The sequence below is a fragment of the Notechis scutatus genome, chromosome 7 (genome assembly GCF_049901735.1).
Source record: "Notechis scutatus isolate UNSWTSFEM ecotype Mainland chromosome 7, rNotScu1.2, whole genome shotgun sequence".
In the NCBI taxonomy this organism is placed as follows: domain Eukaryota; kingdom Metazoa; phylum Chordata; class Lepidosauria; order Squamata; family Elapidae; genus Notechis; species Notechis scutatus.
The window spans coordinates 26,806,040-26,832,304 of NC_142015.1; the positions used below are offsets into that span (position 1 = coordinate 26,806,040).

The following is a 26,265-nucleotide window of genomic DNA, read 5'->3' on the forward strand; positions in this document are numbered from 1 at the left end:
GTCCACAAGTCTTAAAGTTGCCAAGTTTGGGGACCTCTGATCTAAGGTTTCCCAAATCTCTTGAGAGTCTATTATGGATGACGTTATGAGGCCAATAGGTCTCTAATCCATCAAGGATTGATGCAGACTTCATCACATGCCACAAAGAGGGATGACATTGAGGTATAAACATTCGTTAGGGGAAAGGCAGGGCCAACCGAGGACCAAGGTGGAAAGCTGGACCGAGTCCCTTCAAAAACTTATCTTCCTTTTGGGGTTGTGGAACAAAATGCATTTTTTTCTAGGACAGTGGTGGCCAACCTTTTTGGCATCAAATGCTGAAATGGGAGCACGCCCATGCCAGAAACCGGAAGAGCAGCCCCCCAATGCATGCAAGCAGGAACACCGGAAACAGAAAGCTTAGCTTCCCAGCCGGGCACCTGGTCTTCCTGTTTCTAATGCGCATACATGCGCAAAGACCAACTGGGTGGCGCGTGCATGTGCTACAGGGAGCTGCTCTTCCGGTTTCCGGTGCTCCCATGCACACGAAGATCAGATAGGTGGAGTGCATGCATGTGCTGAACCTGGAAGAGCAACAGGCCACGGCTGGCGTGCCCGTAGAGATGGCTCTGCGTGCCACTTCCGGCATGCGTGGCATAAGTTCGCCATCACGGCTGTAGGAGGCTGCACCAGTGCCAAGTCCAGTGTTAGGGACCCTCCTCCTGCTGTCAACCCATCTCCTTTCGCCATCCTGGCCAGCCGCTAAATCCTCGGTTTATTTTAACTTTATTGCCCTTTTTCCGGCAAACGCCCAAGGAAGCCTGATTATGCCAAGAATAGAGGCAGAAAGGAAGGGAATCAAGCAGCTATTAGTGGCAGCCGTTTTATTGCAACAGGGACACACACACAAAAAAACCCAACAACCCGCGTTCCTTTCATGTTCAGTGGAATATAAAAGCCCCGGAACATTTTAATTTTAAATTCTTATCACTGAATTTACTGCTTTTCTCTCCCCGTGATTTGTGTGGCTTTTTAATTTTTACAGTCTCTCCAGCAGCCAGATGCTCGTGCCTTGGGCCAAAATAATAAAAAGAAAGAAAGAAAGAAAGAAAGGCTACCGCAGTCAGGAGTTACAAAACTGCCCCCCCCCTCTCCAAAAATGCATGCTTGAAAGAAGTTAATATCTCAATTTAACAGTGCTGCATTGCTAATGACGCTTTGATATGTGGTTGTTTTAAAAGGCCTGATCTCGATCTGGATAGGAAACGCGAAGCCACAAAAATATTCCTGGGAGGGGGAGGAAGGGAAGGGAAGGGTTTTTTTTCTTTCTTTTTTTTGCAGGATTCTATTTCAATGTTACCTTGTGCATCATCATCATTCATCCAGATAGTGAGACTCTCAGCATGAAAAGTCCCCAAGGATGGAGATGACAAGCCACGTCCGTGAATTGACAGGTGCTTTGGGGTTTCAAGGAAGGTGGGGTTAAGTTCGGGATGGGGGAAGAGAAAAAAAAAAAGAATACCCAAGACCCAAAGCTATGGGAATCTGCCCCACCCATGGGATCTGCTGGGTGCCCAAAATGAACCTGGGTCGGAAGGAAGCGAGCAGAGGAAGAAACGGCGAAACCTATTTGGCGGTGAGAGCCGATTTGCTCTAGCGGTGAAGGCACCAGGTTAGAAATTTGGAGACCCTGAGTTCTAGTCCTGCCTTGGGCACAAAGCCAATTGGGCCAGTCACACTCTCTCTCAGCCCTAGGAAGGAGGCAATGGCACCCCACTTGGGAAAACCTTGCCAAGGAAACTGCTGGGATTAGTCAAGGCAGCTTCCAAGAATTGGACATAATGGAACGGAAAGGAGGGTTGGGGGAGAATGAAGGTAGCTAATGCGACTGGTGGGGTTAATTGATTTAGATTTGTTTATTTATTTTCCATGGGATAAAAGTGGCTGGCTGGTTTACATGAAGACCAGCATAAAATCTATCCATTTCCTGGGTCCTCAAGAAGGCGACCAATCCGTTTTATGACTAAAGGAAGTGTCGTTGGGGAGGACAGGATTCAAGGCAGCCTCCATAAGCCTACAGACCAGAATCAAATCCTGATTTGCCAATAATTCTCAGGGTGGTCTCCTTTTCATGGGCACCAAACACAGCAAATGGAGGACTGGTTCCTTCAGGTGGCTCAAGAGCAGGTGGTTGGCTGGTCAGTCTGTTTTTTTCCACAGGTTGTGAGATGTCCACACAGAGCGGTAAATGAGTTTAGGATTCTCCTCTGGAAGACTTTGCATCATCACGAGAAATGACACCTCAGAGTCCGGTTGGAGGGATAAAGGGTGTGGATTGTGGATCTGGTGGGTGAAAGTGTCTAGGATGGGGCCCCAACGAAGCAGCTGGGGAAGGGAGTGAGATGATCCATAAAACCAGTGGAACAATTAGCTAAATCTAATGAAGGCAAACGCAGCACAGCCACAATGGGAAACAGGAGACTGTATAACCCAGTCACCTACAGACATCAGAGAGAATGGATTTTGCATACTTTCCCAAGCTCTACACAGTTGCAAGGCGTCCACAGATGAGAGAGAGAGAGAGAGAGAGAGAAAGAGAAAGAAAGAAAAAGAAAAAGAAGAGAGAAAGAGAAAGGGAGAGAAAGAAAAAGAAAGAGAAGGAAGAAAGGAGAAAAAAAGAGAGAAAGAGAGAAAGAAAAAAAAGAAAAGGGGAGAGAAAGAGTAAGAGGAAGGGGAGGGAGGGAGAGAGAGATGCAGAACTTCACAGGTTGTTCCTACCAAGAATAAAGTTTAGACAAGGGAGCTGCATCTGGTTAAGCAGCTGAACAGGGAATGTTCAAAGAATCGACTCCATCCCAACCAACAGTTCTAATATTTAGTTTTACAAAGGCGAAGCAGCTGCATTTCAATTTCAGGCGGGTCATTTCAGATCAGGCTGTGTGGGGGTCCGTTGCCTCTTTTCCCCAGAATGGGACCAGCCACGAAACCAGCCTTCCCTTCCAGGCCGGCCGTCTACCACTCAGCAGCTAATGATGAATCTTCTCCGTAAAATTTCCTGTTTCCAGATAAAGGCAAATGTGAGGTGGGAACTAATGTAAACCAAAGCGTCTTATCACCTCTTTTATCAGATCCTAGTCTAGACTCTGGCTTAATAATAAAAATAAGAAAAGCTTAAGAAGACTTAACACGTTGCCTGTGCCTTCCTCTTCATTTGTTCCCACCACCGTGCTTACAGTAAAGGTCATTCATTAAAAAAAAAAACCAAAAAAAAAACCACACACACACAAAACACCTTGGCTGAAATAGGCCAATTCAATTACAAATAATTTCCTTGTCCTCTTGCAAGAATTTCAGAGTGAGGCGTCTTCAGAAACGAAGCATTTTAACAAAGGAAGTGATAAAGGGAGACCAAAGACATGGTTGGGCCCCTGAGATACAGGAAATGAAAAGGTGAAGGACGTATTAACGACGATCCAAAGTAAGGCCGAGAATTGAACCGATGGGGGATGCAGAAAGGCTGGGGTGACTCTGGATAGGACGGTTCTGGTCCAAGGATATCCGAGATCCTGGACATTTTGGGGTTCTGGGAAAAGGGTAGTTGGCTTGGTCGCCACAGAATCCATACGCATCATCCCAGGAGAAAGCTGGCAGATCCAACTAGAGGGACTTCCTTGCCTTGACTGAGGAACGAGCTCCTTTGCTGGATGTGTGAGCAGAGAAGAGTATCCACAGAAGAGATTATTTGCAGCCCAGGGTTGAACTGTGCTCTCTGAGCTGGGTGGTTTTCTTGCAGATGTTTCATGAGCCAACTAGGTAACTAGAGTGGATTCCCTAGCCTAGTCCTTCTAGCACTGATGATGTTACCTAGTTCAGAGGTCTCCAACCTTGGCAACTTTAAGACTTGTGGACTTCAACTCCCAGAATTCTCCAGCCAGCATAGCTGGCTGGAGAATTCTGGGAGTTGAAGTCCACAAGTCTTAAAGTTGCCAAGGTTGGAGACCTCTGACCTAGTTGAGTGATGAAAGAAACACGCACCAAGGATCCCAGGGAAGAGTAGGTGCCTCAGAGAAATAAGGGTGATGGGACTGAAAAACCAGGCTTTTCTTTTTTTGAGGGGGTTTATTTTTATTCAAAATAGGGAGGTTAAATGTGTTCAAAGAGCAATTAACCCCTTTTAATGCACTGTCCTGTATCAGCAATTAATTTTACCCCCTGCCTCCATCCTGACATTTTACCTGCCCGGTTGGCTTTCCTCCACCATCTCTCCCAGTTGCTCAAGAAAGTTGGTGGTAAACAATATTTGGGGAAGGCTCTGAACAAAAGACAGTCTCTCTTTGGAGGAGAGTTCTCAAAGTTGGACATTCTCAAAGTTGTGAGCCATTGCGAAATGAAACAAAAGGTCCCCTCTGCCAAAGGAAAGAGGGAAGACTATACAGGAGAAAGCATGGGACCACCCCTTCCATCCTATGGAACTCTTTGGAGGTATGGGCGCATTCACAATATCTTCTCCCACTCCCTAGATTTGGATTTAACCCCCATTTGACAATATTTTCGTTGAAACAACTCATGGACCATCTCTGGTGGGACAACCAAGGGATCCCAGAAATCATGGTGGAACATTTCTGTAAAAGCTATTTAAGGAATTTGAATGGATGAAGATCGTCACCTTGGGAGGAAAAAAAATTCCTGTGTCTCTATCACCACACAGACTCACCTGCGCAGTCCTGAATGTTACTGTAAGAGCCCAAGAAAAACGTGGGAAAATCTCCTCTAGACGTTTGTCATAGTTCTGAAAACCAGACACCTGAAAGCATCTTCCACATGGTTCCTGGGGGGCTCCAAGGCTAATCATGCCATTTGAAGCTGTTCAAAGCAAGTTCCTCTTTTTGGTCAATTATCACTGAGCTGCATCAATTAAGAATTTAATGGTTGGGGGTGTTTTGGTTTTTTTTTGTATCTCTGGGCCAAAGGGAATCTGATTTTCAAAGCCGGCTGGAATTTTTCACAGATTGCAAGACCCCAAATCCTCCAACCGAACTGTGAGAAGCGACGAGAGGGACCACAGTGGGCTTAAAAAAAAAAAACACCCCAAGACGTACCCAACCTAACTTCTCATTTTATTCTTCTTGTTTGAGACCCAGCTTTAATTAAAACCACACACCAACTCGTTAGTCATGCTGGGGTGGAGGGGGGTGTGTGGAAATCAAGAAACCCTGCCTATCCCCCCCCCCCACAAACGTGGGTTTGAAGGTCCCAGGACAGCCCATAAGGTAAGCTAACCCTTGTCAAGATGAACTTTCCCCTGTTACTTTTAATTAAAGTTCTTTAGAATTAAAAAGGACACTATTCAGAGTGGCTGAAGGGAAGAAAAAAATCATTGACACTGGCCTGTCCCCCTCCCCTTTTTCCCAAGGACTAGAGAAAGGTGGTTTTTGTGCGCTGCCCCCCCAGCCCTCACTGTACAAAAGGAAACGGATTTTCAGCAGGACACACAAGATGACCCCTTGACCCGCAACCGCTGAAAACTCCTCAGTGGCATAAATACCAGATAATCAATCACATACCAGGAGGCCTGGGCTGGCTGCCCTTCGACCAGCGGTGGAGTTTATGAGAGATGAACTGTAAGTGGACACCGGCTTAAGAGAGGCCCCTTCTGGCATTCCACAGGCCCTTCGGAGGATTTTACGGTGGACGGAGAGGCGGGGAGGGCCTCTTTATATGTTTCAGGGCTAATTATCCAGAGGAAGGCTTGTGGGGGGAGAGTCCCCCCACCAGGGATGCTCCTGCTTCTTCATGGACAAGTCAAGGGAGAAGGAGAAAGAGAAGAAGGAGGAGGGGAAGAGGAGGAGGAAGGAGAAGGAGAAGGAGGAGGAGGAGGAGGAGGAGGAGGAGGAGGAGGAGGAGGAGGAGGAGGAGGAGAAGAAGAAGAAGAAGAAGAGAAGAAGAAGAAGAAGAAGAAGAAGAAGAAGAAGAAGAAGAAGAAGAAGAAGAAGAAGAAGAAGAAGAAGAAGAAGAAGAAGAAGAAGAAGAAGAAGAAGAAGAAGAAGAAGAAGAAGAAGAAGAAGAAGAAGAAGAAGAAGAAGAAGACCACCTTAGAAGGGACCTTGGAGGTCTTCTAGTCCAACTCCTTGTTTAGGCAGGAAACCCTATACCATTTCAGACAAACGGGTGTCCCATCTCTTCTTAAAAACCTCCAGTGATGGAGCACCCACAACTTCTGAAGGCGACTTCTGTTCCACTGGTTAATTGTCCTCGCTGTCAGGAAGTTTGCTTGGTCCCCCCTATGAGGGGAAGAGGTGCCCCAAAGCTCTGACTTGGGCACCAGAGAAGAAACACTGATGGAAAAAGGATGCCCAGCAACCTCAACCAAATGGCTGGCTGAAGACCGTGTGGGGTCTTTAGGAAAACCGCCCTGGTCTGGTCCATCTCATCAGCTTCTCTACCATGGCTGAGACGAGGTCAACCTTGGCTCTTCTTCTTCTCCTGTCTGGGCAGGATGAGAACCATTTCAAATTTCACCCTCATCTGAAGAAGAGGCTTGCAGGAGGGCCTCATCGAAGGATGGATTTTTGAACTTTGCTTTTTTGGGGGGGGGAATAGGGGAGGGAAGAAATAAGGGGGAAAACCCAAAAACAAACACCTCCCCCCTCCCTTCCCCAATGCCAAGATGCCGAACTGGCTCAGTTAAATGGAGTCCCACTTGGCCACTAAATTTGATAATGCTCTTGTCCAAAGGTCAGAGGCTAAATATGTTCACGCTAATCCTGTTCATCTAGAATTAAAGGACAAGAAAGGTTTTCTGTAGCTTAGCAAAAAAGGCTTTTTCATTGCGCTCTAAATAGTTTTTGCAGAAGGGGAAAATTAAACCAGGGCTATTCACTCTTCGTTTAAATATAGATTCCGAGGTCTTGCAAATTTTTCCTATTCTTTGAAGCAGACTGAGTTGCAGCTTCAAAAAAATCAGCAGCTCAGAATTATAACTTTGCTACCAACTTTTTTTAAAAAAAATTAACAGGCTGTTTCAGCCTTCTCCCCTCCTTTCTGGGTTGAAAACTGGGGGAGAATTCCCAGTTTTCAGAATGTGTACTTAGATTCAGATTTCAAATGCTGTCACACAACATTACAGTCACACAAAGAGTCTCTGTGTTTAGATATCTTAGAATTGGGGAGGGGGGATGCTTCCAACCCACAAGAGCCAAGAAACTCTAACCTTAACTAACCCCTGATTCTATGCATTGCAAACACAACTTGTGATATATAGCTATTTTAAGGCTGGAAAACCATGTTGCCAAAAACTCACGAAGATACACTAGGAGGAAACTGAGCCTTGCAAAAGACAACTTAGAAGCTTGCCTTGGCACAAACTCCTAATATTTGGCGTTCTAGCCACAGAGAGAACTAGGTAGCCAAAAAGGAGAGATGGAATAAATGTTAGAGTGAAAAGCTGTTTCGGTGATGTTATCTGCAAATTAACAGCACAAATTTGGGCCACAGATCTGAAATACTTTTTAGACTGTTTCATCTAACAGCAGCGCTACAAACTACAGAAAGACGGTAGTTCAGTCAAGAGGTAAATGCTTGGGAAGTTGGATCTGTTGCCTGAAAACTCTGAAGGAGAACCACCCCCTATCAATGCAGAAGATACCAACTGAGGTGGAATCATCCCTTGTCAGTCAATGTACGAAGAATGTTTCAGGCCAAAGGGAAGAGAGGGGAGATGCTACCAAGGTTGGTTATGTCCAGCATTTCATTCTTCAAGCCTTAGGGTGGTTTACTCCTGCTTGTATATCCATTTGCCATAAAAACATGATGGGTCCACATAAAAATCTGTGCATTTCCAGATGAATTTCTTCTAACCGAATTCTTCGCTGCATGAAGGTTCACAAGGACCTCGCAGGAATACCCCAGTCCAAGCCAGAAGGACCATCCCTGGTTTAGAAACACCTACATCTTCATGATGAGTTGTGTCATTTTGGCAAAACTGTCTGGATGGAATCAAAGAAAACCTACCACGTTTTATCATTTCTATGTGATTTCATCCCTGTGCTCATTAGCGTCCCATCCCATGGGAGATGGATATTCTCTCTTACACTTAAGGCGACCTGAGTCAACCTAGGCAAGACAAGGGCATATAAACAGAGACCAAAACCCCACTTCCTTTTAACACGGATGATGTTACCTAGCTGGGTAGCGAAGCACCTGCAAGGACACAACCAGGGCAGGGCTGCTGGGGGTTCGCAGGGGTTCGGGAGAGCTCCTAGCTAAGGTTCAGAGAAACCCCAAACCCCACTTCTGGCTGGCCCTGCCCACCCTCCCCTCCCCGGAGTCTCCACGTGGCCCCTTTTGGATGCAGGTAAGTGCAGGGCACCTGCAGAGGCTTGGGGAGGGTGAAAAACAGGCCTTCCAGAAGTTTGGGAAGGCTGGAAATGGGCCCGTTTCTGGCTTCCAGGGAGCCTCCGGAGCCCAGGGAGGCTGTTTTTGCCCCTCCTGGAGGCTTGAGGAAAACACTCCTCCCCCGCCATGGAACAGGAGGCTGACTAGGACATGCCTACCATGGCCATGCCCACTCATGGCCAACCAGGCAAAGGACCCTTTGCTAAATTTTTGAAGCCCACCCCTGAAAACAACCCAGCTCAGAGACCACCACCCACAATTCAGAAAGACGAGATTGGAGATAGGCACCAAGACGTCCTCCAGGCGTTTGGGGATCCTTTGCAGGGGTGGGATTCTACCAATTCGCACCTATTCGCTAGAACCGGTTGTTAATATTCTAAGCAGTTTTGAGAACCGGTTGTTAGAAGAAATTACTAACCTAATCCCGTAAGGAAGGCAGGAAGGAAACATTCTGGTATTGCTTACAGAAACTGCTTCTCCGTTAACCCTTATTACATTCTTGGCAGGACTAGACTTCCTGTCTCAGGAACCTCTCTGGAGTTTTTTCCCCCTCCTTCGCTGGTACTTTGCTTGTGTGGAGGGACCATTCAAAGTTACAGTGGCACTGAAAAAAGTGGCTTATGACCGTTTTTCACACTTACGACTGCTGCAGCATCCCCACAGTCATGAGAGGCCAGGTGAGGAGATGCGTGCCTCGATGTGAGTGATATTGAGTTGGCCACGCCCAGCCAGTCACATGACTACAGAGCCACGTCCATCCAGTCACATGATCACCAAGCCACACCCACCAACTAAGCCATGCCCACAGAACCGGTTCTTAAAAAATTTGAATCCCACCCCTGATCCTTTCACTCTCAGTCACTGGGGAAATGGCTTATGGGCTTATGGGCCTATCCAAAGAGCAGAGCTCCCGTGACCCCCTTGCCACATCCTGGGGAGAAAGAAGCCCCCCGAGGATGGGCTCCAGCACGAGTCCAAACCTCCCGTCCTAGTGACTGACACAGATTGGATCCTGAAGAGCTTTTGGTCTCCACCTCTTTCCTGGCGCCTTCCCCCCGCATTCTTGTATTGTCAGAACCAGGGGTGGGCTTCAAAAATTTTAGCAACGGGTTCTCTGCCTGGTTCCTGGATTGGCTTGGCCATGGTGGGCGTGGCCTAGTTGGCCTCCTGCACCAGGGCGGGAGGGGCATTTTTGCCCCCCCCCGGGCTCCAGAGGCTGCCTGGAAGCCGGAAACAGGCACATTTGGGGCCTTTCCGATCTTCCAGGAGGCCCGTTTTTTGCCCTCCTTGAGCCTCTGTGCGTGCCTTGCAATCACCTGCCTCCAAAACGGGCCCCATGGGGACTCCGGGGAGGGGAGGGGAGGGTTGGGCAGGGCCAGCCAGGAGTGGGATTTGGGGGGTTCTCGGAACTGCGCAGAATCTTAGCTAGGGGCTCTCTCGAACCTCTGCAGACCCTCAGCAGCCCACCCCTGGTTAGAACCATTCAGGGCAGTTTGTCAGGAATGAGTAAAAACTAAAACAAAAACAAAAAACTAAATAAAATAAGAACAACATTTCTCCACCACAGTTTCAGGTGGTGCACCTGATAAGGGACACCTCAGAAACCCCAGGAAGCTGAGCGGACGTTGGGAGTTTGGCGCCTGAGGATGGCGTCCTCCTGCCGAAGGAGACCCCTTGGGACCACCCTCCACACCAGGTCAGAAGTCCTGAACTGGGCCAGTGAGCGGGAGAGCCTGCCGGCCACCAGCTGATGCTCCCTTGCCGAAGTCAAACTCAGGCGGGAGGGTTTTGGAAAGTTGTTTTTGAGGGAGGCATTCCATTTTCCATGCCGGAGCCAAGACTCACAGCAAACTCATTCCAGCTGCGAGTCATGAGGCTCCGATTATAGAAAGGAGCCTTTTCCAAAAAGAGACACCAGCTTCAGGACTTTCTGTTCCTCTTTAAACGTTCGGATGGCCCTTTTTCAAGTACATCAGGCAGATTCGGTTACAAGGAGGCAAAGGCAAGGCTGCGCCTGGCCGGGAGCCAATCCAGGGTGGGTTAAAAAAAAAAAAAAGAAGCACAGGTCTCAAGCCAGGCTCCCAAATCCGATACTTAGGCACCAAAAATAAGCGGGAGGATTGTTCGAGACCTCCTGACATAGCTCTGACCGTCAGCCGCGGATGTTATTGCCAGTGAGAATTTGCTGGGGAAAATGTGGCTGGGGCTTATTTATTTGTCCTTGTCTTAGACATTCACACCACATCATCTAAAATGAGAGAGAGAGAGACGGGTTGCTGTTTGCAACTCCAGCTGTCCCATCTCAGAAAAGTTACTAGGGAATACACAAAAGCGTAACTAAAACAATCGCGGAACTGGGACATCTTCGGTATGAAGACAGAGGGATTCAAACAAAAAGGTCAGCAATGGATTTCTTATTTTCGCGAAGGCTAGCAGGATAAGATGGTGGCTCCATCCTCTCCCAGATGTTTATGGAGTCCTCGTAATACAAATAATCTCGCAGCCTTTCCCTTCCTGGTCTGAATCCCACGTGAAAGAGCGGAAGGGAAAGAGGAAAGGGGTGACGACAGAGTCTACCAATCAGCATTGGGGTAGAGAGGGAATCGATCCCCCCTCCTTTCTCGCAACTCTCCTAACTTTTACATAATCCACTGAAAGATTTGGGAAAGCAGGAACAACATGGATGACAGATCCCTATGGTATCCCAACGGATCGGTCCATCAGAACACTTATGGCTTACTTGGACAACTTCCTCGCAAATTTAGGCACATATATGATAAGAGACATGCCTTGTTTGCAAAAAGGCCCCAGATCCATGAAAATCTACATCATTACTGCGAAAGGAGCCCTGGCTCAAAGCTTCTGGGTGGGATTTTGGGGCTTTGGGGGGCTGCATTGCAGATCTCTGCAAAACAGGGTTTGTTCCGGGCACATCAGTCAACTTTAGAATTCAGTAGGACAAGGATGTCCAATCTTGCCGATTTTAAGACCTGTAGACTTCAACTCCCACAATTCCTGCTGGCTGGGGAATTCTGGGAGTTGCTTTAAAGTTGCCAAGGTGGAGGATCAACATATGGAGGACTATTCATCCTGAGGTCTACCAGTTGCCTTTGGTTCAGAAGAAATACCAGTCGTGAGGGATCCACCAGGAGAAAGGGAAGGTCTCTACCTTCAACTTGACCATTCCCCAAAGGCTGGCCACTATCAGAAACAAAATGCCACATTAAAATGGGCATCAGCCTGTTCCAGCAGGAGTTTTCTTAAGCTCCCATAAAATTCTTATGGTCCCAAATATATCAAGCAATTTTGGATTGTAGGTTTCCTACGTTCACTTAATGGAGCTCCTTGGATTTGGGTCAATAAGCACATGGAAGAGTTTGCCCGAGTTTTGATCTTGGGTCATCCATCAATCCATCAATCTCAAGAAAGTCAAAGAGAGACGTTGGCCTTGGGTTGTGCAACAGCTGCTGTGTCGCATCTAAAGAGCTTTGTCAAACTGTCCTTGGTTATAAGTCAGAGATCAGCTGGAGACTCAGCCAACGAATGGTGAGAAGAGAATTTCAAACTGTGTGGTTAGCTGCAGTGGCTAGCTAGGAGAAAAATGGGTTTCCTGCAGTTGAAAACCTTTGGAGAAAACCTCATAACCATCCTTCCCACAAAGAAATTAGGAATCAGCACTTGATAGGTAAAGGGCAAAAACAAAGAAGGGCCTGCCTGCATTTTGCCTAGATCCATTTCTGTCCTCCAGGTGTTCACTTCACCTGTCCCTGCTGAATGTGGCGTCCGAATTCCAACCCTCCGAATTCCCCCTTCCTTGCGTTTCCTTCCATGTAACCAATATGAAAAGGGGAAAGATAATTACCCTTAAACATACTTAATGCCAACGGTACATTATCCCGGTCTATGGAGTACCAAGCTGATAGTATTTTCCCCACAAGCTTAATCAAGCTGCTATCTTAAAACTCTCTAGAGTACTGTGAAGCAGTAATAGAAACTCATTTGCTTCCCGGGGAAGAGATTTTCATTTATTCAGGCTGGGGAGGGAGTGTGTATGTGTGCGGGGGGAGAGACAAGCTTTCAAAAGTCAATGGGGGCACTGTCAGAAGGGAAGGGGTTCTGGATTGTCCAAAAAGGGATGAAAAGCCAACAAAACTCCACCTAGCCATTGTTTGCCTTCTTAACGAATTATACCCATACACTTGTGGTGACACCAGAGTTCAGGTAGAAATGTTTATTAATAGGACCTGAACTGCTGCCAAAGGAGAAGAGGAAAAGGTCAACTGAGACCAAGAGCCAACTCCAGCATCTTCTCTAAAGAGGAAGAGACACAACAGAGGGTTTATCAACATGAGGTGCAAAGAGGAGGACCGAGCGACCTTTTTCTCTCTTCTATGGGCATTTCCTGGAACTGGTAGAGGAGTCAGGGTGGAGAAGAAGACCCGAGCCAGAAGAAAAGATGGGGTTGCTTCACCCAGCCCGTTACTAAGTTGTGGAATTATTACTTACAAAATGTAGGCTGACCACTGTCTATAATAAAAGGTCCCAAGAATTAGATAATTTCACTGAAGACAGATCTATTAATGCTTATTAATTCTGACGGCAACCTGGAAATACCGTTTCAGAGGCTGTAGAGGAGTTGCTTGAAAAGAAGGTCTACTGGCTTCCAAACGTTCCTTTGGGTGTCCTGGAGACTATCTGAGGGACATCTGAGAGAAACAGGAAGCCAGCCTTTTGATACCACCTTAGCACGTTGACTTTTGGGGAAGTCAAGAACTTGGTCTAAGGTTCCTCACCTCCCAACGTCTTTAATGGAGGTAGACCTCTCTGGCTAATGGAGTAAGATCTTCAACTGGTCCAAGAGAGTAAAGTTTGGTGGCTCAGATCTTTTTCATACATGCCGTAAACATGCGGCCATAGCCATTCTCTCATGGGCTCTTTCCTCGGGGTCATTAACCTGATTCTATCCCCATCCTCCAATTATTTGCAGATTTGAGGTTGTTTCATGTGAATGCAACATGGACACCTATAGGATACTGGTGGGCTGGGGGTAGAATGCAGAATTGCAGGCAAACTCTGCCCAGAGCCTGGAGTTTGGTCCTCAAGGGGCTCAAGGTTGACTCAGCCTTACATCCTTTTGAGGTCGGTAAAAATGAGGACCTGGATTGTTGGGGGAATATGCAAATAATGCTGACATTGTAAACTACCTAGAGAGCGCTATAAAGTGCTATGGGATGGTATATAAGCCTATTGCTATTGCTGGTCATTTGTTGGTGCACCTTTTGTGCGCGCAATCCACAGCAAGCTGGCATCCTCTGTCCACGTGGAATGAAGGAGGCCCCTCGGCCTGCCACAATTTGATCTTTCCAGGTAAGACAGGCACAAAGGTGACATGTTTTTTCTCCAGATGTGAAATCTGGCTGGAAAAACAGCCCCTAATTGCAATCCTTCGACAGTTCTGATCGGAGGAAATGACGCTTGTTTTAATGCTTCCTCCGAAGGTGCCGCCAGCCAACTTTTTCTCTCTTTTAAAACACACACACACACACACACACACACAAAAGGCAAGTTGTGAGCTACACATTCCCCTCCGTCTCCTTCTCAGCAATTGCCACCCTTGTGGGAGGCAGCCCCCACCCTCTCCCGGTACCTCCACTTACCACAATACTGTTTTGAATCTCTAAAATAATGTGACAACTTAATGATGGCACAATTATCTAAATGTTTAACAGACATGTTATCTAAGTGAATCCGATCGAGATTCCATCCCGCTGACAATAAACATCAATGGAAGCAGCGAAAGTGATGGGCAAATTATCACAAACCCTGCAATTTCAATGCTATTAAATTTGGAAGAATAACAGCCCCAAGGCCTGGGAGTGCTGAATAAAAAAGACCCTTGTGTTTGTCCAATATTAAATCAAAATGCTACCAACATCCCCGAGAAGGGGCGGGAGAGGGGAAGCCAAGCAATTCATCGCTTTTCATGTTTTGGTTACACGTTGGGTTTTATTGACTTCTCCCTTCCTTGGGGTGGCCTGTTGCAGGGGGGGGGGTCTTCTCCAGAGAGGCTGGGGGCAACTGGACACCTCACGGCTTTTACCCAGAGATGCAAGAAACAGAGGGAGGGGAAAATCCCTCTTTTTCTCCTCTTGTTGGCTTTGCCAGCAACAGCAGTGATGTACTAACGTGTTTACTAATGATCTGGAACGAGAGAGACGGAGGGGGGGAGAAGAGAGGGGGTGTGGCAGAAGCTGCCAATAACCCAAATCAAAATCAGAAAAGGCGTCACGCAGGGTTGAGACGGAAGGTGTGCAGGAGACGAGGTTGCATCTGGCTGACCCAGGCCAGAAGGAAGATGTCAAAGCAACAGTCAGAAGGGCTGGGGAAGGGGAGGGAGGGGGCTGGGGGCCTTCCCCCCCCGCAAAAAAACGAGAATGCTTTATGTTGAATTAAAGCAGCAGCAAGTAAAAATTGTGGAACGGGATGGAGATCTCCCTTCTCATTTGGAAACCAGACTCCTCGAATCGCGGAGAGAAGCAACCTAGAACTAAGGAGAAATTTCCCTAAGCATGGGAAAAATTCATCGGTGCCTCCGGAAGCTGTGGGGGCTCCATCACTGGAGGCTTTTAAGAAGAGGTTGGACAACCACTTGTCTGAAATGGTATCACAGGGTGGCCAAACTCTTCTGCCTTTGCTCCGTTGTGACCAATCAACACCCATGCACCCCCGGGCAGATGTTGGACTGCACAGAGCAGGACAGGTGGTCGGCAGCAGGTAGAGGAGACCCCTCAGGAGGTCCGTCTAGCTCTGAAGAGCAGGACTCCAGCTGCATCATGGCTGAGAAATGATAGGCTCATCAGCTATCCTTGATGTGAGTCACCCTACATGCCAGGGTAGTGGGAAAGAGTGAACTGGGGTGAGAGGAGTCCCTCCTTTCCAGAGGGTGGGTGCCCAATGACAAGCTCATTTCCCTAGCAGGACGTCAGACCGTGTTCTGCTCCAAGAACTTTGCTCATGTGAAATATCTTGGCCAGCCTTGAGAAACCTTATATCCATCGCCTCTGATATTTTAAAGTCATCTGCTTGGAGAGAAGCAGCAAAAGAATCCCGCTCGCGTATACAACCCCTGGGTAATCTGGGAGGGGTGGAGTTCATTTCTGTTTTTGTTTTCATTTGACAAGAACATGGTCTCACCTTTTCCAACTAAGGCAGAAACCAGGAGATTCAAATCGGATTCCCTGGAGATTTTGGAAGACTTGTTCTTGAGAAGGAGAAAAATTGAGGGAGGGAGGGAGGGAAGGAAGAAAGGAGACTCTTTCTACTCCCGCTACAACCAAACGACCACACACACTTTAGTGTGGCCCAGTTTGACCAAATTGTTGGGTCACCATCAACTGTTCCTCACCCTACACCAATTGGTTGCCCCCCAGATTCGGGAAGATGGAATTCTGAAATATCTGGAGATTGAAGAAGGCTGGAACTGGAAGCATCACAACCGAGACCTGTTAGAAATGTCCAGCTATTCCACAGACTCATGAAGTTGCAAGCATCCAAGTATCCATTTCCCTGAACGTCCTCCCTGCCTCATAGATCCTTCATCAAGCAGAAGGCATTGCAACCGGCCTCCAGAACATTTCAGATCTTCTTGATGTTCCTCATAAACCCGGAGCCCAACCGCAACAATACATTCCCGACTCACACCCAAGAGTATACCCATGCTCAACCATTACCATCCTTGTTTTTAGCGAACAACACAAAACACTTCTTCCCTTGACATTTCATTCAAAACAACTTTTTAATCTTTTCCATTCAGCTCAATTCCTGGTAACTGCAGAGACACGAATCCCTGTGGCTTTCTTGGCAAACGAACGAAAGGGCCCACGACCCCAAGACATCTCATTAATTGGTGGGGTTTGTTCTTATAAGAATGGACGGTTGGCTTTGAACTAGGATGTGCCAATCCAGGGATGACAGACGCCTACCAGGGGCTGAGAGGATGGAGATGCCTGATCAGTTCCTTAGAGGGACACTTCGTGCCTGCCCTGATCTTAACTGTCTTACAGCAACACGATCAACAGATACAGTCTCCTCTTTATGTCTAAGCCAGCTTTTCCACATCTGCTAGCAGTAACCACAATTCTTATACTTTTGGGGAGCCCACCTAGGTAGAAGGAGAAGGTGGGAAAGACCCGCCTAAACCTTGCCACCTGTCTGGGAAGTGTAGAAAGAAGGTAAGAAATAAACAGCCTTTCTTGCTTGGGCCTGAAAACCTCACTGCTACTACTGCACCTAGCAGTCCTGACAGGGGTGGGGGGTGGATCGCACACCGAGCCTCCTCAAATCCAACTTGGATCCTGTACAGGCATCCAAATTAAGGCTCCGGACTCTGCTTCAGCGCTTCTGCTTCACTGGTCCCCCTGTCCATGGAATCTCAAATAGGTGATTTTGGGTCCTGCTTTCTGGAAGGATGGAGAAAAGGTTGGGGGGTTTCCTCTAGGGGACACCCCTTTGGGTAATTTAAAGAGGGTTTTTAATATCCCCCCCCTTCTGTGTCCTCTGCTCAAGGTTCAGCCCCCTGCTTAATTCCTAAGATTAAGATAGTTTGCAAGCCACGTAGGCCCTTGCATTTGATTTCTGTTCTCCGAGATCTTAATTTTGCATTTGGCTCAGGCTTTGGGTGGGTGGGGGGTTAATTTTGGCCCACTTCTCTAATTTCCTTTCCACGGAGGACCCATTCCATTCCACGACCAGAAGCCCTCTTGGCTCTGCAGAGGAAACGCCTAGAAAAAAAGACCTCTTTTTTTTTTTCTGATCCACCAAGCAAGGCACCTGATATTCTCTGAGACTTAACCGGCATTTGGGGTCCCTGAAAAAGGCAGCACGAGACGGCCGACTACTTTGAACAGCCCCCCTCCCGTCCTCCATCTGAAAAGGGGGGGGAGGCTAAATGATGCTTGTCTCCGCCCTGCTTGGGAAGCTGAGGAAACGCCATAGCCTTGCAGGGTCTTGAAAAGGCTCCTTCGCTTGGCAGGCAGGGCGTATATTCCTCCCACCCTCCGAAGTGCAGCCTCACGTCCTGCTCAGCGAGAGGAAGCTATCGGTTTCTTGGCAAGGAGAAAGCCCGCTCTGAAAACACAACCCCTCTCTGGCTGGTAACCGAGAAGGCCTTGTTTACAGCTCAAGAAGGCGATGATGAACGTGTCCCGTTTGGGTCAGAGTGACACAGCGCCTCCTATTTTGGTTCTTCTCCATGCTGCCCTGGCACGGAGGCCAATCTCCTTGGCAGGCCCCGGCGTGTCCTCTCAAAACGCTTTCAATCAAAACATACTTCACGACTCTCTGTGGGCCCCTCCACGCCCAAGGTGACCGGAGAGGTTGAAAGCTGGCAGCCCTCTCCGACTTTAGTTCCAGGAGGGCGCCTGGGAGAGAGACGTCCTAGAAGGAAGCATGATGCAAACAGGTGGGGCTTCTTGGGCCCTGGGACAGGAGAGGCGCAGAATGCCTACCTTTCCCTCTTCCTGGGAGTTTTAATGCACCTTAACAGAAAAGGCATTTTAGAAATAACAGAATAACAGAGTGGAAGGGACTTGGGTGTCTTCTAATCCAGAGGTCTCAACCTTGGCGCTTTAAGCCTGGTGGACTTCAACTCCCAGAATTCTGGGGGAGTTGAAGTCCACCAGGCTTAAAGCGCCAAGGTTGGAGACCTCTGCTCTAATCCAATTCTCTGTTCAAGAAGATTATTTACCATTGCAGACAAAGGTTGTCCAATCTCTTCTTTCAAAACCTCCATTGTTGGAGCACCCACAACTTCTGCAGGCAAGCGGCTCTCCCTTCTCACACAGAAATTCCCTAATTGGGATCCCACCCGAAACAAGGAGTTTCTACAGTTAGACGAGAAGAATGCAGAACTGGGTTTCTGCTTTGTTGCTCAAGTTCACACCTGCCCCAGGGGGCCCTTCGGTCTGGGGCAAACTCCAAGGACACCGTATGTGACCAACATCGTTGCATGACTGATATCATTTCGTGGACGGAGGGCCGTGATGCATGTGGTGCCCGTTGGCAGACATCCGTGTGCAGAGGCATTAGGGGGTGGGGTCAAAAAAGTCACAATGGCAGCTGCATCTTCCTGTTGAAACAGACAGAGCCTCACCACACACTTCTGGCTCCTGTCTTGGCTCATTTACACAGACACACAAACAGATTTACACACATACACACAATCGTGCTCTTGATTCCGTTGAGTTTGGGGAGAAAGTTTTGAGAGGAAATTGTGGCTGTGCCCCACGTGCTGTTCTGGGTCACCATGGAGGTCCTAACTCCCTGCTGGACATGTTTTTTTTCCTCTCTGGCCAAAAGGAAAGAGACGTAGGCGGCGCCATGGGCTGCTCCTTTGCAGAAACTGGGGAGACCATGCAGATACGTGGGGATGAGTCCCCCCATGTGCCACTGTGCCCAACAAATCATCCCGGTTGCTCTTCTCTGCACTCTTTCTAGAGCCTCAACGTCTTTTTTTATAGTGTGGTGATCAAAACTGGATGCGGTATTTTAGCAAGACCACCCACACCTGGAGTCCTGCATCCAGTTTTGGTTACCACACTATAAAAAAGATGTTGAGACTCTAGAAAGAGTGCAGAGAAGAGCAACCAGGATGATGAGGGGACTAGAAGCTCCAAAACTTATGATGAACGGTTGCAGGAACTGGGCCTGGCTAGTCTAGGGAAGAGAAGGACCAGGGGAGACAGGAGAGCAGTCTTCCAGTATTTGAGGGGCTGCCCCAGAGAGGAGGAAGGGGTCAAGTTATTCTCCAAAGGCCAGACAAGGAACAATGGATGAAAACTGAACAAGGAGAGATTTAACCTGGAAATAAGGAGACATTTTCTGACAGTGAGAACAATCAACCACTGGAACAGAAGTTGCCTTCAGAAGTTGTGGGAGCTTCATCCCTGGAGGCTTTCAAGAAGAGACTGGACTGCCACCTGCCAGAAATGGTGTAGGGTCTCCTGCTTGGGTGGGGGGAGGTTGGACTAGATGACCTATAAGGTCCCTTCCAACTCTGTTCATCTGTTCAACTACTCTGCATGAACACGGCCAACCTCCATGGCCTGATCTCTTGGTGGGAGCCCAGGCTCCAGAGCCACCTTCTCTGATTAGGGGCTGAGTAACAGCCCAGTTTATTTGTTGCAAGTGACCACCGACCATCTGGCTGGTCTCTGAAGGAGCAAAGCTATTATTCCTTTTATTTATAAACAGGCTCTTTTGCCCACGAAGTTGCCAGATGAAATGACAAAGCAAACGTCCACCATGCTGAAGCCCTGCTGACCCACCTGGTCTTCGGGTGGAAAAGCCACGAGCAGCAGACACCCAACGCTTCAGCTCTAAGATGTAAACTTCCCATCCTTAATGACCTGCGTGGCTGGATCAGTACTAAACAGATTTGCTTGCCTTAATACAGTCCAGGAGACAGCTAGGGGAATTCCCTCCTGGCTCCCAGAAGCCAAGTTCATACGCCATGCAAAGGTGCAGCTTGTTTAATCGGAGGTTCTTGTGAAAGCTGCCATGGGCTAGTTGCTACTCGCACTAAGCTGCATATTTAGGTTTACATCTCACAGCGTATGGAGCCCCATAATCCTCTAAGCCAGGGGTGAGGAACCGTGATCCTTTTATGACTTGTGGACTTCAACTCCCAGAATTCCTGAGCCAGCAAACATCCATGGCTCCCCCATCCCTGCTCTAAGCCAACATCAACCAAGTCCCTCGTGTGTGACCGCAAATGACATGGGTGATCCTCATAGGTCTTGTGGGCTGATAACATGTTTGAACAGACTATTTGATGCTAGAATGATGGATGAAATCAGCGGCTATAAGGCCAGGATTTGCCTCTCATCTTCCCCTTGGTTCCCTTATGGCAATTGATAACCTAACAAAGGATGCCCAATTTCATTTCCCCGAGAACCTTCTCCTACAGCCGCACTCCAAAAAATCTGGAGAGGGTATCTCTCCTCCTTTTCTGCTTTTAAGTAGTAGAAATCCACCACCATCGTTGTTTTCTCTTCCAGGTTCTCAGTTTAGCTTGGAGGCCCTTAAGTTGCCTGAATATTAAAGGCAAGATGTCTTCACAATGGAGTAACAGGATCTTCTCCTCGTGTTTTGGAAACAACTCTCCCATCCTGGGATGCAGACATACCAGTTGGGGATTAGAGTCACTGAAAACTTCTAGAAAGATCTCAGTTGCTACGTCTCTCCCGGAGGGGTCAGAGTCTCGCAGACTCTGGGATCTACATGATGGCGAACCCCAGCCTAGCACCTCAGCTGCCCTCTGGGACAGCCAGTTCAAAGCATCTCTTGTTTCATACTGTATGTAACGACAACTTGATCACTTCTCCTTGCTGTGGAGCAATCGTCCAAGTCTTCTGGTGGGAACACCTGCTCATCAGGCAGATCACAGCTTGGGTGAACCCAATTAAATCAGGCTTTGATCAAATCAGAAATGGGGCAACCAGCGTTGAGCAACAGCTGTTGAGCAAAGTGCTGACTGGCACGGTTCGTAGCCCTCCTCCCCTCCCCTTGCCCCTCCAAAGTGGGGCCAAGCAGCCTCACCCAACTGGAAAACTATCGATGATCGACCTGAGATGACTGTTGCAACATCTCACACAACACCCACACCGATTTTGCTAGTGGTGGAACCAGTCCAGAAAGTTAACTTTTCCAACAGGAGTTTCTACTCCCTAGTTGTAGGTGCTTTACATTCACTAGGCCTATCTGTTTCTATTTATGGACAGCCTAACCGACCAAGATCAGCCTTCCCAACTGGTGTCTTCTACACAGTTATTAAACATGGACAATCTGGGACCTTTAGTCCCAGTGCCTCTGGAGGCATCATGAATATAGATCTTCCAGGTCCTTTCCTGGCCAAGCTAACGCCATGAAATCTTGAGGAGAAACTGTGCAGGAGAAAGCTAGACTTTCTCTCCAATGTCAAGAACTCTCATTGCCTTCAACGTCAACATCCACAGAACCTACTAGTGAAAAGTTGGCCGAACAGTCCATTTTACTGACACCACCAGTTCAAGAAAAAGGCCCAGATTAGGAAGAAGTGACACCAAACCATCTCTAAGAGGATATTATCTCCAAGTGCCGAGGAATTTGGACAAGCCCAACCCCAAAGGACACTTACCAGTGTGGGTCTGCCTGTGACTTTCCAGGGCATCTTCTTTAGAGAATTGTGCACCACAATGATCACAGAGAAAGACTTTGGCACCTGCTGTAAGGAAAGAAAAAGAAAGAGAGAGGGGAGGAAATTACGCTGATATCAAGAAGCTCCAACGAATCATTACAGTGGTCACTAAACTGACTCTGAGACACTAAATTGTGCTCAGCACGACAACCACAAATGGAGGGATCCCCAAATAGAATTGACCGTATCCAGGGCAAAGATTAGTTTTTAACTGAACACTGGAATGAATCCACGATCTTCACTCAAATATACATGCTGCCTCTTTCAAGGCATATCACGCTCTTATCCCATCAACATTTGGGGACATTATTCACACAAACACCACAACTATCAAATATACAGTCCAGAGAAAACTATATGTAGAATTGATAAGAGATCTGAATGGTTCTTATTTTTGCACTTTTTCATTTCCGTGGGTTATGGAGATTTGCAAGATGGGTTGTTGTTGTTTTTTAGCTATCCCAATATTAAACCAACATTTTTTAAAAAATTATTCAGTGGTTGGGGCTGTGGTTAGAGCAAGCACTACATTGCCATCACCAAGCTAACACCGAATTAGACCAACAAGCTCTGATTTATATGTTTTTGTGGCATTTTATTGGGGTTTGGGGATAAATGAAAATCTAAAGATACAAGCCATATACTGAACATTGATGATAGATAGATAGATAGATGATAGATAGATAGATAGATAGATAGATAGATAGATAGATAGATAGATAGACAGACAGACAGACAGATGATAGATAGATACGGATGGATGTATAGAAAGATAGGAAGATAGGAAGTTGTCAGAGAGATAGATAGATAGAGACAAAAAGAGAGAAATAGACTACCTAGATATGACAGATGTTAGGAGTGAATTAGATGGTTTTATTCTCATCCAGAGGTCTCTAAACTTGGCAACTTTAAGATTTATGGACTTCAACTCCCAGAATTCTTCAGCCAGCATCTCTCTCTCTCTCTCTCTCTCTTTTTTTCACATTATAAACAAAACTCCACTTAACTGTTCATATATTCAAGTTAATTTTTTTTTCTTTTACCAAAGTGCTAAAGGTTTCACTAAATTTTCAACTCTCTGGACTTACAAGGACATAGAGCAGGAGTCCCCAAGCTTGGCAACTTTAAGACTTGTGGACTTCAACTCCCAGAATTCTCCAACCAGCTATGCTGAATTCTGGGAGTTGAAGTCCACACGTCTTAAAGTTGCCAAGTTTGGAGACCCCTGTAAATCTCAGCAGATCTCAGACTGAACAACTGCTAGCAGGAACGAAGTTCTGGTGGTCTTCCCTGAAACAGCCCCTCCTACATTTTGACAGATCCATGATCCAATTGCATGATCGTTCCAAGGAAGGCTGGGCCACCCTGGCATGGAGAGCCACTTGGAACACCTGGAGAAGTTCTACAATGAAGAAAAGGAACAGAGATGTTCTCCAGCTGCCTTGTACATCTCCCAAATGCATTTGGTCCCTCCTTCTCGTCTCTCCCAGAACTTTTACTTCAAAGAAATGAAATAGGGGAAAGATACAGGATTGGAACTCTGCTCTCCACCACGGGCAGATAGGCAGAGGCCAGGGGTAAAAAGGAAACTAACAGGCCGCGCCAGGGGAAAGCGTGGAGGGCTCCAAGTGGCGTGGCTAGCCTGCCAGTCTGCTCTGTGAGAGAGGTATAGAGCCGCCATCCTGGTCTGAGGGGTACCTTAAATATTCCAGGCATGGGGTCCCCAAAATGTCCCCCTTTTGTGGAATTCCTGGCACAGGCGCTGGAGAGAGCTGGCTGAGCTAGACGGATGGGATCCAGCCAAGCAGATATGGGATTATCTGGGCAGTGTGAATTTCAATGTGGACACAAAGTGTTTCTCTTTTGCAAAACAAAAACCAAAAAAACCCCCAAAAGAGGTGATGAAAAACAAACCCAGCGTTTCCAGGGTTCGACCTCCTGATTATGTCAGAGTGGCAAGCAGCCTTGTTTTTCCGTGCCTTCCAACGCTCCCCTAATGATCACAACATCCCGTCAGCGCACAAAAGGCTCGAGTCAACGGCAACGACACTATCAGATAAGAACAACACACCCGACTGAAAGATAATTTCCACGACTATTGTGAAGGTGTGGCATTTGTGGGATTTCTTAGAAAATGCACCGCAAGGCAGAAGGCAACTGTGGGTTGGCAGGGCCCCCATTGTAACAAGGGAAGCGAGCACAGAGGGGGCCTCTGCACGGCCCGTAAGCCCCTTGCGGAGAAAAATGAAGCCCCTTAGAGAGACCAGAGTGGTGAACTCCAGGGTTAGGACCTGGAAGTTTGGATTCACCGCTTCCAAGGAGATGCTGAGGCCCAAGCCTGAGGGACAGCCTGGTCTGAAGAAAAGAAAGAAAGAAAGAAAGAAAGAAAGAAAGAAAGAAAGAAAGAAAGAAAGAAAGGAAGGAAGGAAGGAAGGAAGGAAGGAAGGAAGAAAGAAAGAAAGAAAGAAAAAAGAAAGAAAGAAAGAAAGAAAGAAAGAAAGAAAGAAAGAAAGAAAGAAAGAAAGAAAGAAAGAAAGAAAGAAAAGAAAAGAGAAAAAAAGAAAGAAAGAAAAGAAAAGAAAAGAAAGAAAGAGAGAGGATGAAGAGAAGTGAAGAAAAATAAAAATAAAAAGAAAGAAAGAGAAAAAGAGAGAAGGAAAGAAAGAGAAAGAAAGAAAAGAAAAAGAGAGAAAGAGAGAAAGGAAGGAAGGAAGGAAGGAGAAAAGAAAAAGAAAGGAAGGAAGGAAGAGGGAGGACGAAGAAAAGAGAAGAAAAAAAGAAAAAGAGAGAAAGAAAGAGAGAAAGAGAGAAAGAAAGAAAGGAAGGAAGGAAGGAAGGAAGGAAGGAAGGAAGGAAGGAAGAAGAAAAAGAGAAAGAAAGAAAGAAAGAAAGAGAAAGAAAGGAAGGAAGGAAGGAAGGAAGGAAGGAAGGAAGGAAGAAGAAAAAGAGAAAGAAAGAAAGAAAGAGAAAGAAAGGAAGGAAGGAAGGAAGGAAGGAAGGAAGGAAGGAAGGAAGGAAGGAAGAAGAAAAAGAGGAAGAAGAAGAAAAGAAAAGAAAAGAAAAGAAAAAGGAAAAGAGAACGTGGGGGTGATTTTGTCTTTAAGGAAGGGTCGGCTCAGTTGGAGAAAGAGGGGAGCCTCCTACCACTCTGGGGGCCCCTTTTCTTTCCCCACAGAACAGCCCCCCCATCCCAGGGCTGCTCTCCCAGAAAACCGAAGCCCCCTTGGGCTAGAGCCGCCCCCAGCATCAGCCACACCATCCAGGTGTCCTCAGTCCCACCTGGCCAGCCGTGCCACAGGTTGGCCAAGGCTGCTCCAGCAGGCACGGTTCCCCCCAGGCCTCCCGCCAGGCGCTGAGGAGCAGGGTGCCACGGCCAGCGTAGAGTGGACGGGGATGAGCTCGTGGCATGGCTGGGGTCACCCTGGAGAAGTTGGGGGGCTGTTTTGGGGCAGGGCGGGGGGGCTGACCCCTGGCAGAAGGGAAGCGCGAGGGCCTGAGGGGGCTGCCTTCTCCTTGGCCCTCCACGCCTCCGTCTTCCCACCCTCCCGGAGACCCTCCCGGCCCCACGGCAGAGTGGACCCCCAGAAGGGAGGAAAATAAAACAGATGCCCCCTCCCCGCCGGAGAATAATCCCCCCGCCTTTAAATTGCCTCAGTAACGGCTGGCTCAGAGGCAGAAAAATTTGGCAGCAGTGAAATTAAAAGTGATAAATTTTCTCGCCAAGCTTTGATCGATAATAAAGGCCTCATCTGTTAATCAATAAGACAGTCTGCCTGTTTACTGTGCATAAGCCGTTCCCGGCTGCTTTTGGGGGAGGAAACAAGGGCGGGGGAGATGTCAAGTTTGCATTCAAAGCAACTCAAGTGTACCTAAGCCAAATGGCCCGGCCCTCAAAAGAAAGCAGAATCCAGGGCGCTGGGGAAGGGGGGCGGCTGGAGGGGGGAGGCCGGGTCCTGACATCACAGGCTGGGGGGAGGTGGGGGGAGAGGGAAGGAGAAGGCAGAGCAAGGCTAGACGTGCTCCCACGTCCCAAACCCAGACCAGAGTTCGGTTTGCAGGCCCCGTTCCTTCCTTGCCCCTGCCCATGTGCAGAGTTGCTTCCTCTTTTCCCTGAGCTGCTGGCTGAAGCCCAGCAGGGGAGCAGAGCTCCGGGGTGCAAGGGGGCTGCTCCCCTGCTGGGCTTCAGCCAGCAGCTCAAGGTGAAGAGGAAACAACTCTGCACATGGGCAGGGGCAAGGAAGGAACAAACCGAACTCTGGTCTGGGTTTGAAAGCAGCTTCCATAAAAGAGTGTGCAGGCCTTCTTCAGCCCCTCTGCCCCCCCCCCCACGCAACTGGGGGGTCAGGGGCCAAAGGCATGTGCTTTTGTGGGTGTTGGTGTGCATGTGCAAGGGGGGGCAGTTTGCGTAGCAACACTTTCCGTCTTCTTCAGCGTTTCTGAAGGGTGGAACCCCAAAATTATCCTGTGCCAACTTCCATTATTTCAGCGATGGCTTTGGGGTTTAAGCCCAACGCAAAACATTTCATTTACTCCATGGGTAGACCTGGTATATCCTGGGTTTCTGTTCAAGTGACCAGCCACATCTAAAGTCCAAAAGATCCATTAAAATTAAGACTGGAGATTAATTAAGCATTATCATGGGCAGATCCAGTGTCCGT

General features: G+C 47.8%; 1 protein-coding gene across 3 annotated transcripts in view; it reads right to left on the minus strand.

The window, feature by feature from the left end:
- ZBTB16 (zinc finger and BTB domain containing 16) overlaps nt 1–26,265 on the minus strand; it is a 133,159-nt gene that overhangs the window by 29,921 nt on the left and 76,973 nt on the right. For 2 of the 3 annotated variants that reach the window (XM_087969747.1, XM_087969746.1), the window contains exon 4: nt 21,548–21,634. In XM_087969747.1, the coding sequence (XP_087825873.1) occupies nt 21,548–21,634 (87 nt within the window). The remainder of the gene's footprint in view (nt 1–21,547; nt 21,635–26,265) is intronic. The other variant, XM_087969748.1, reaches the window with a different exon arrangement.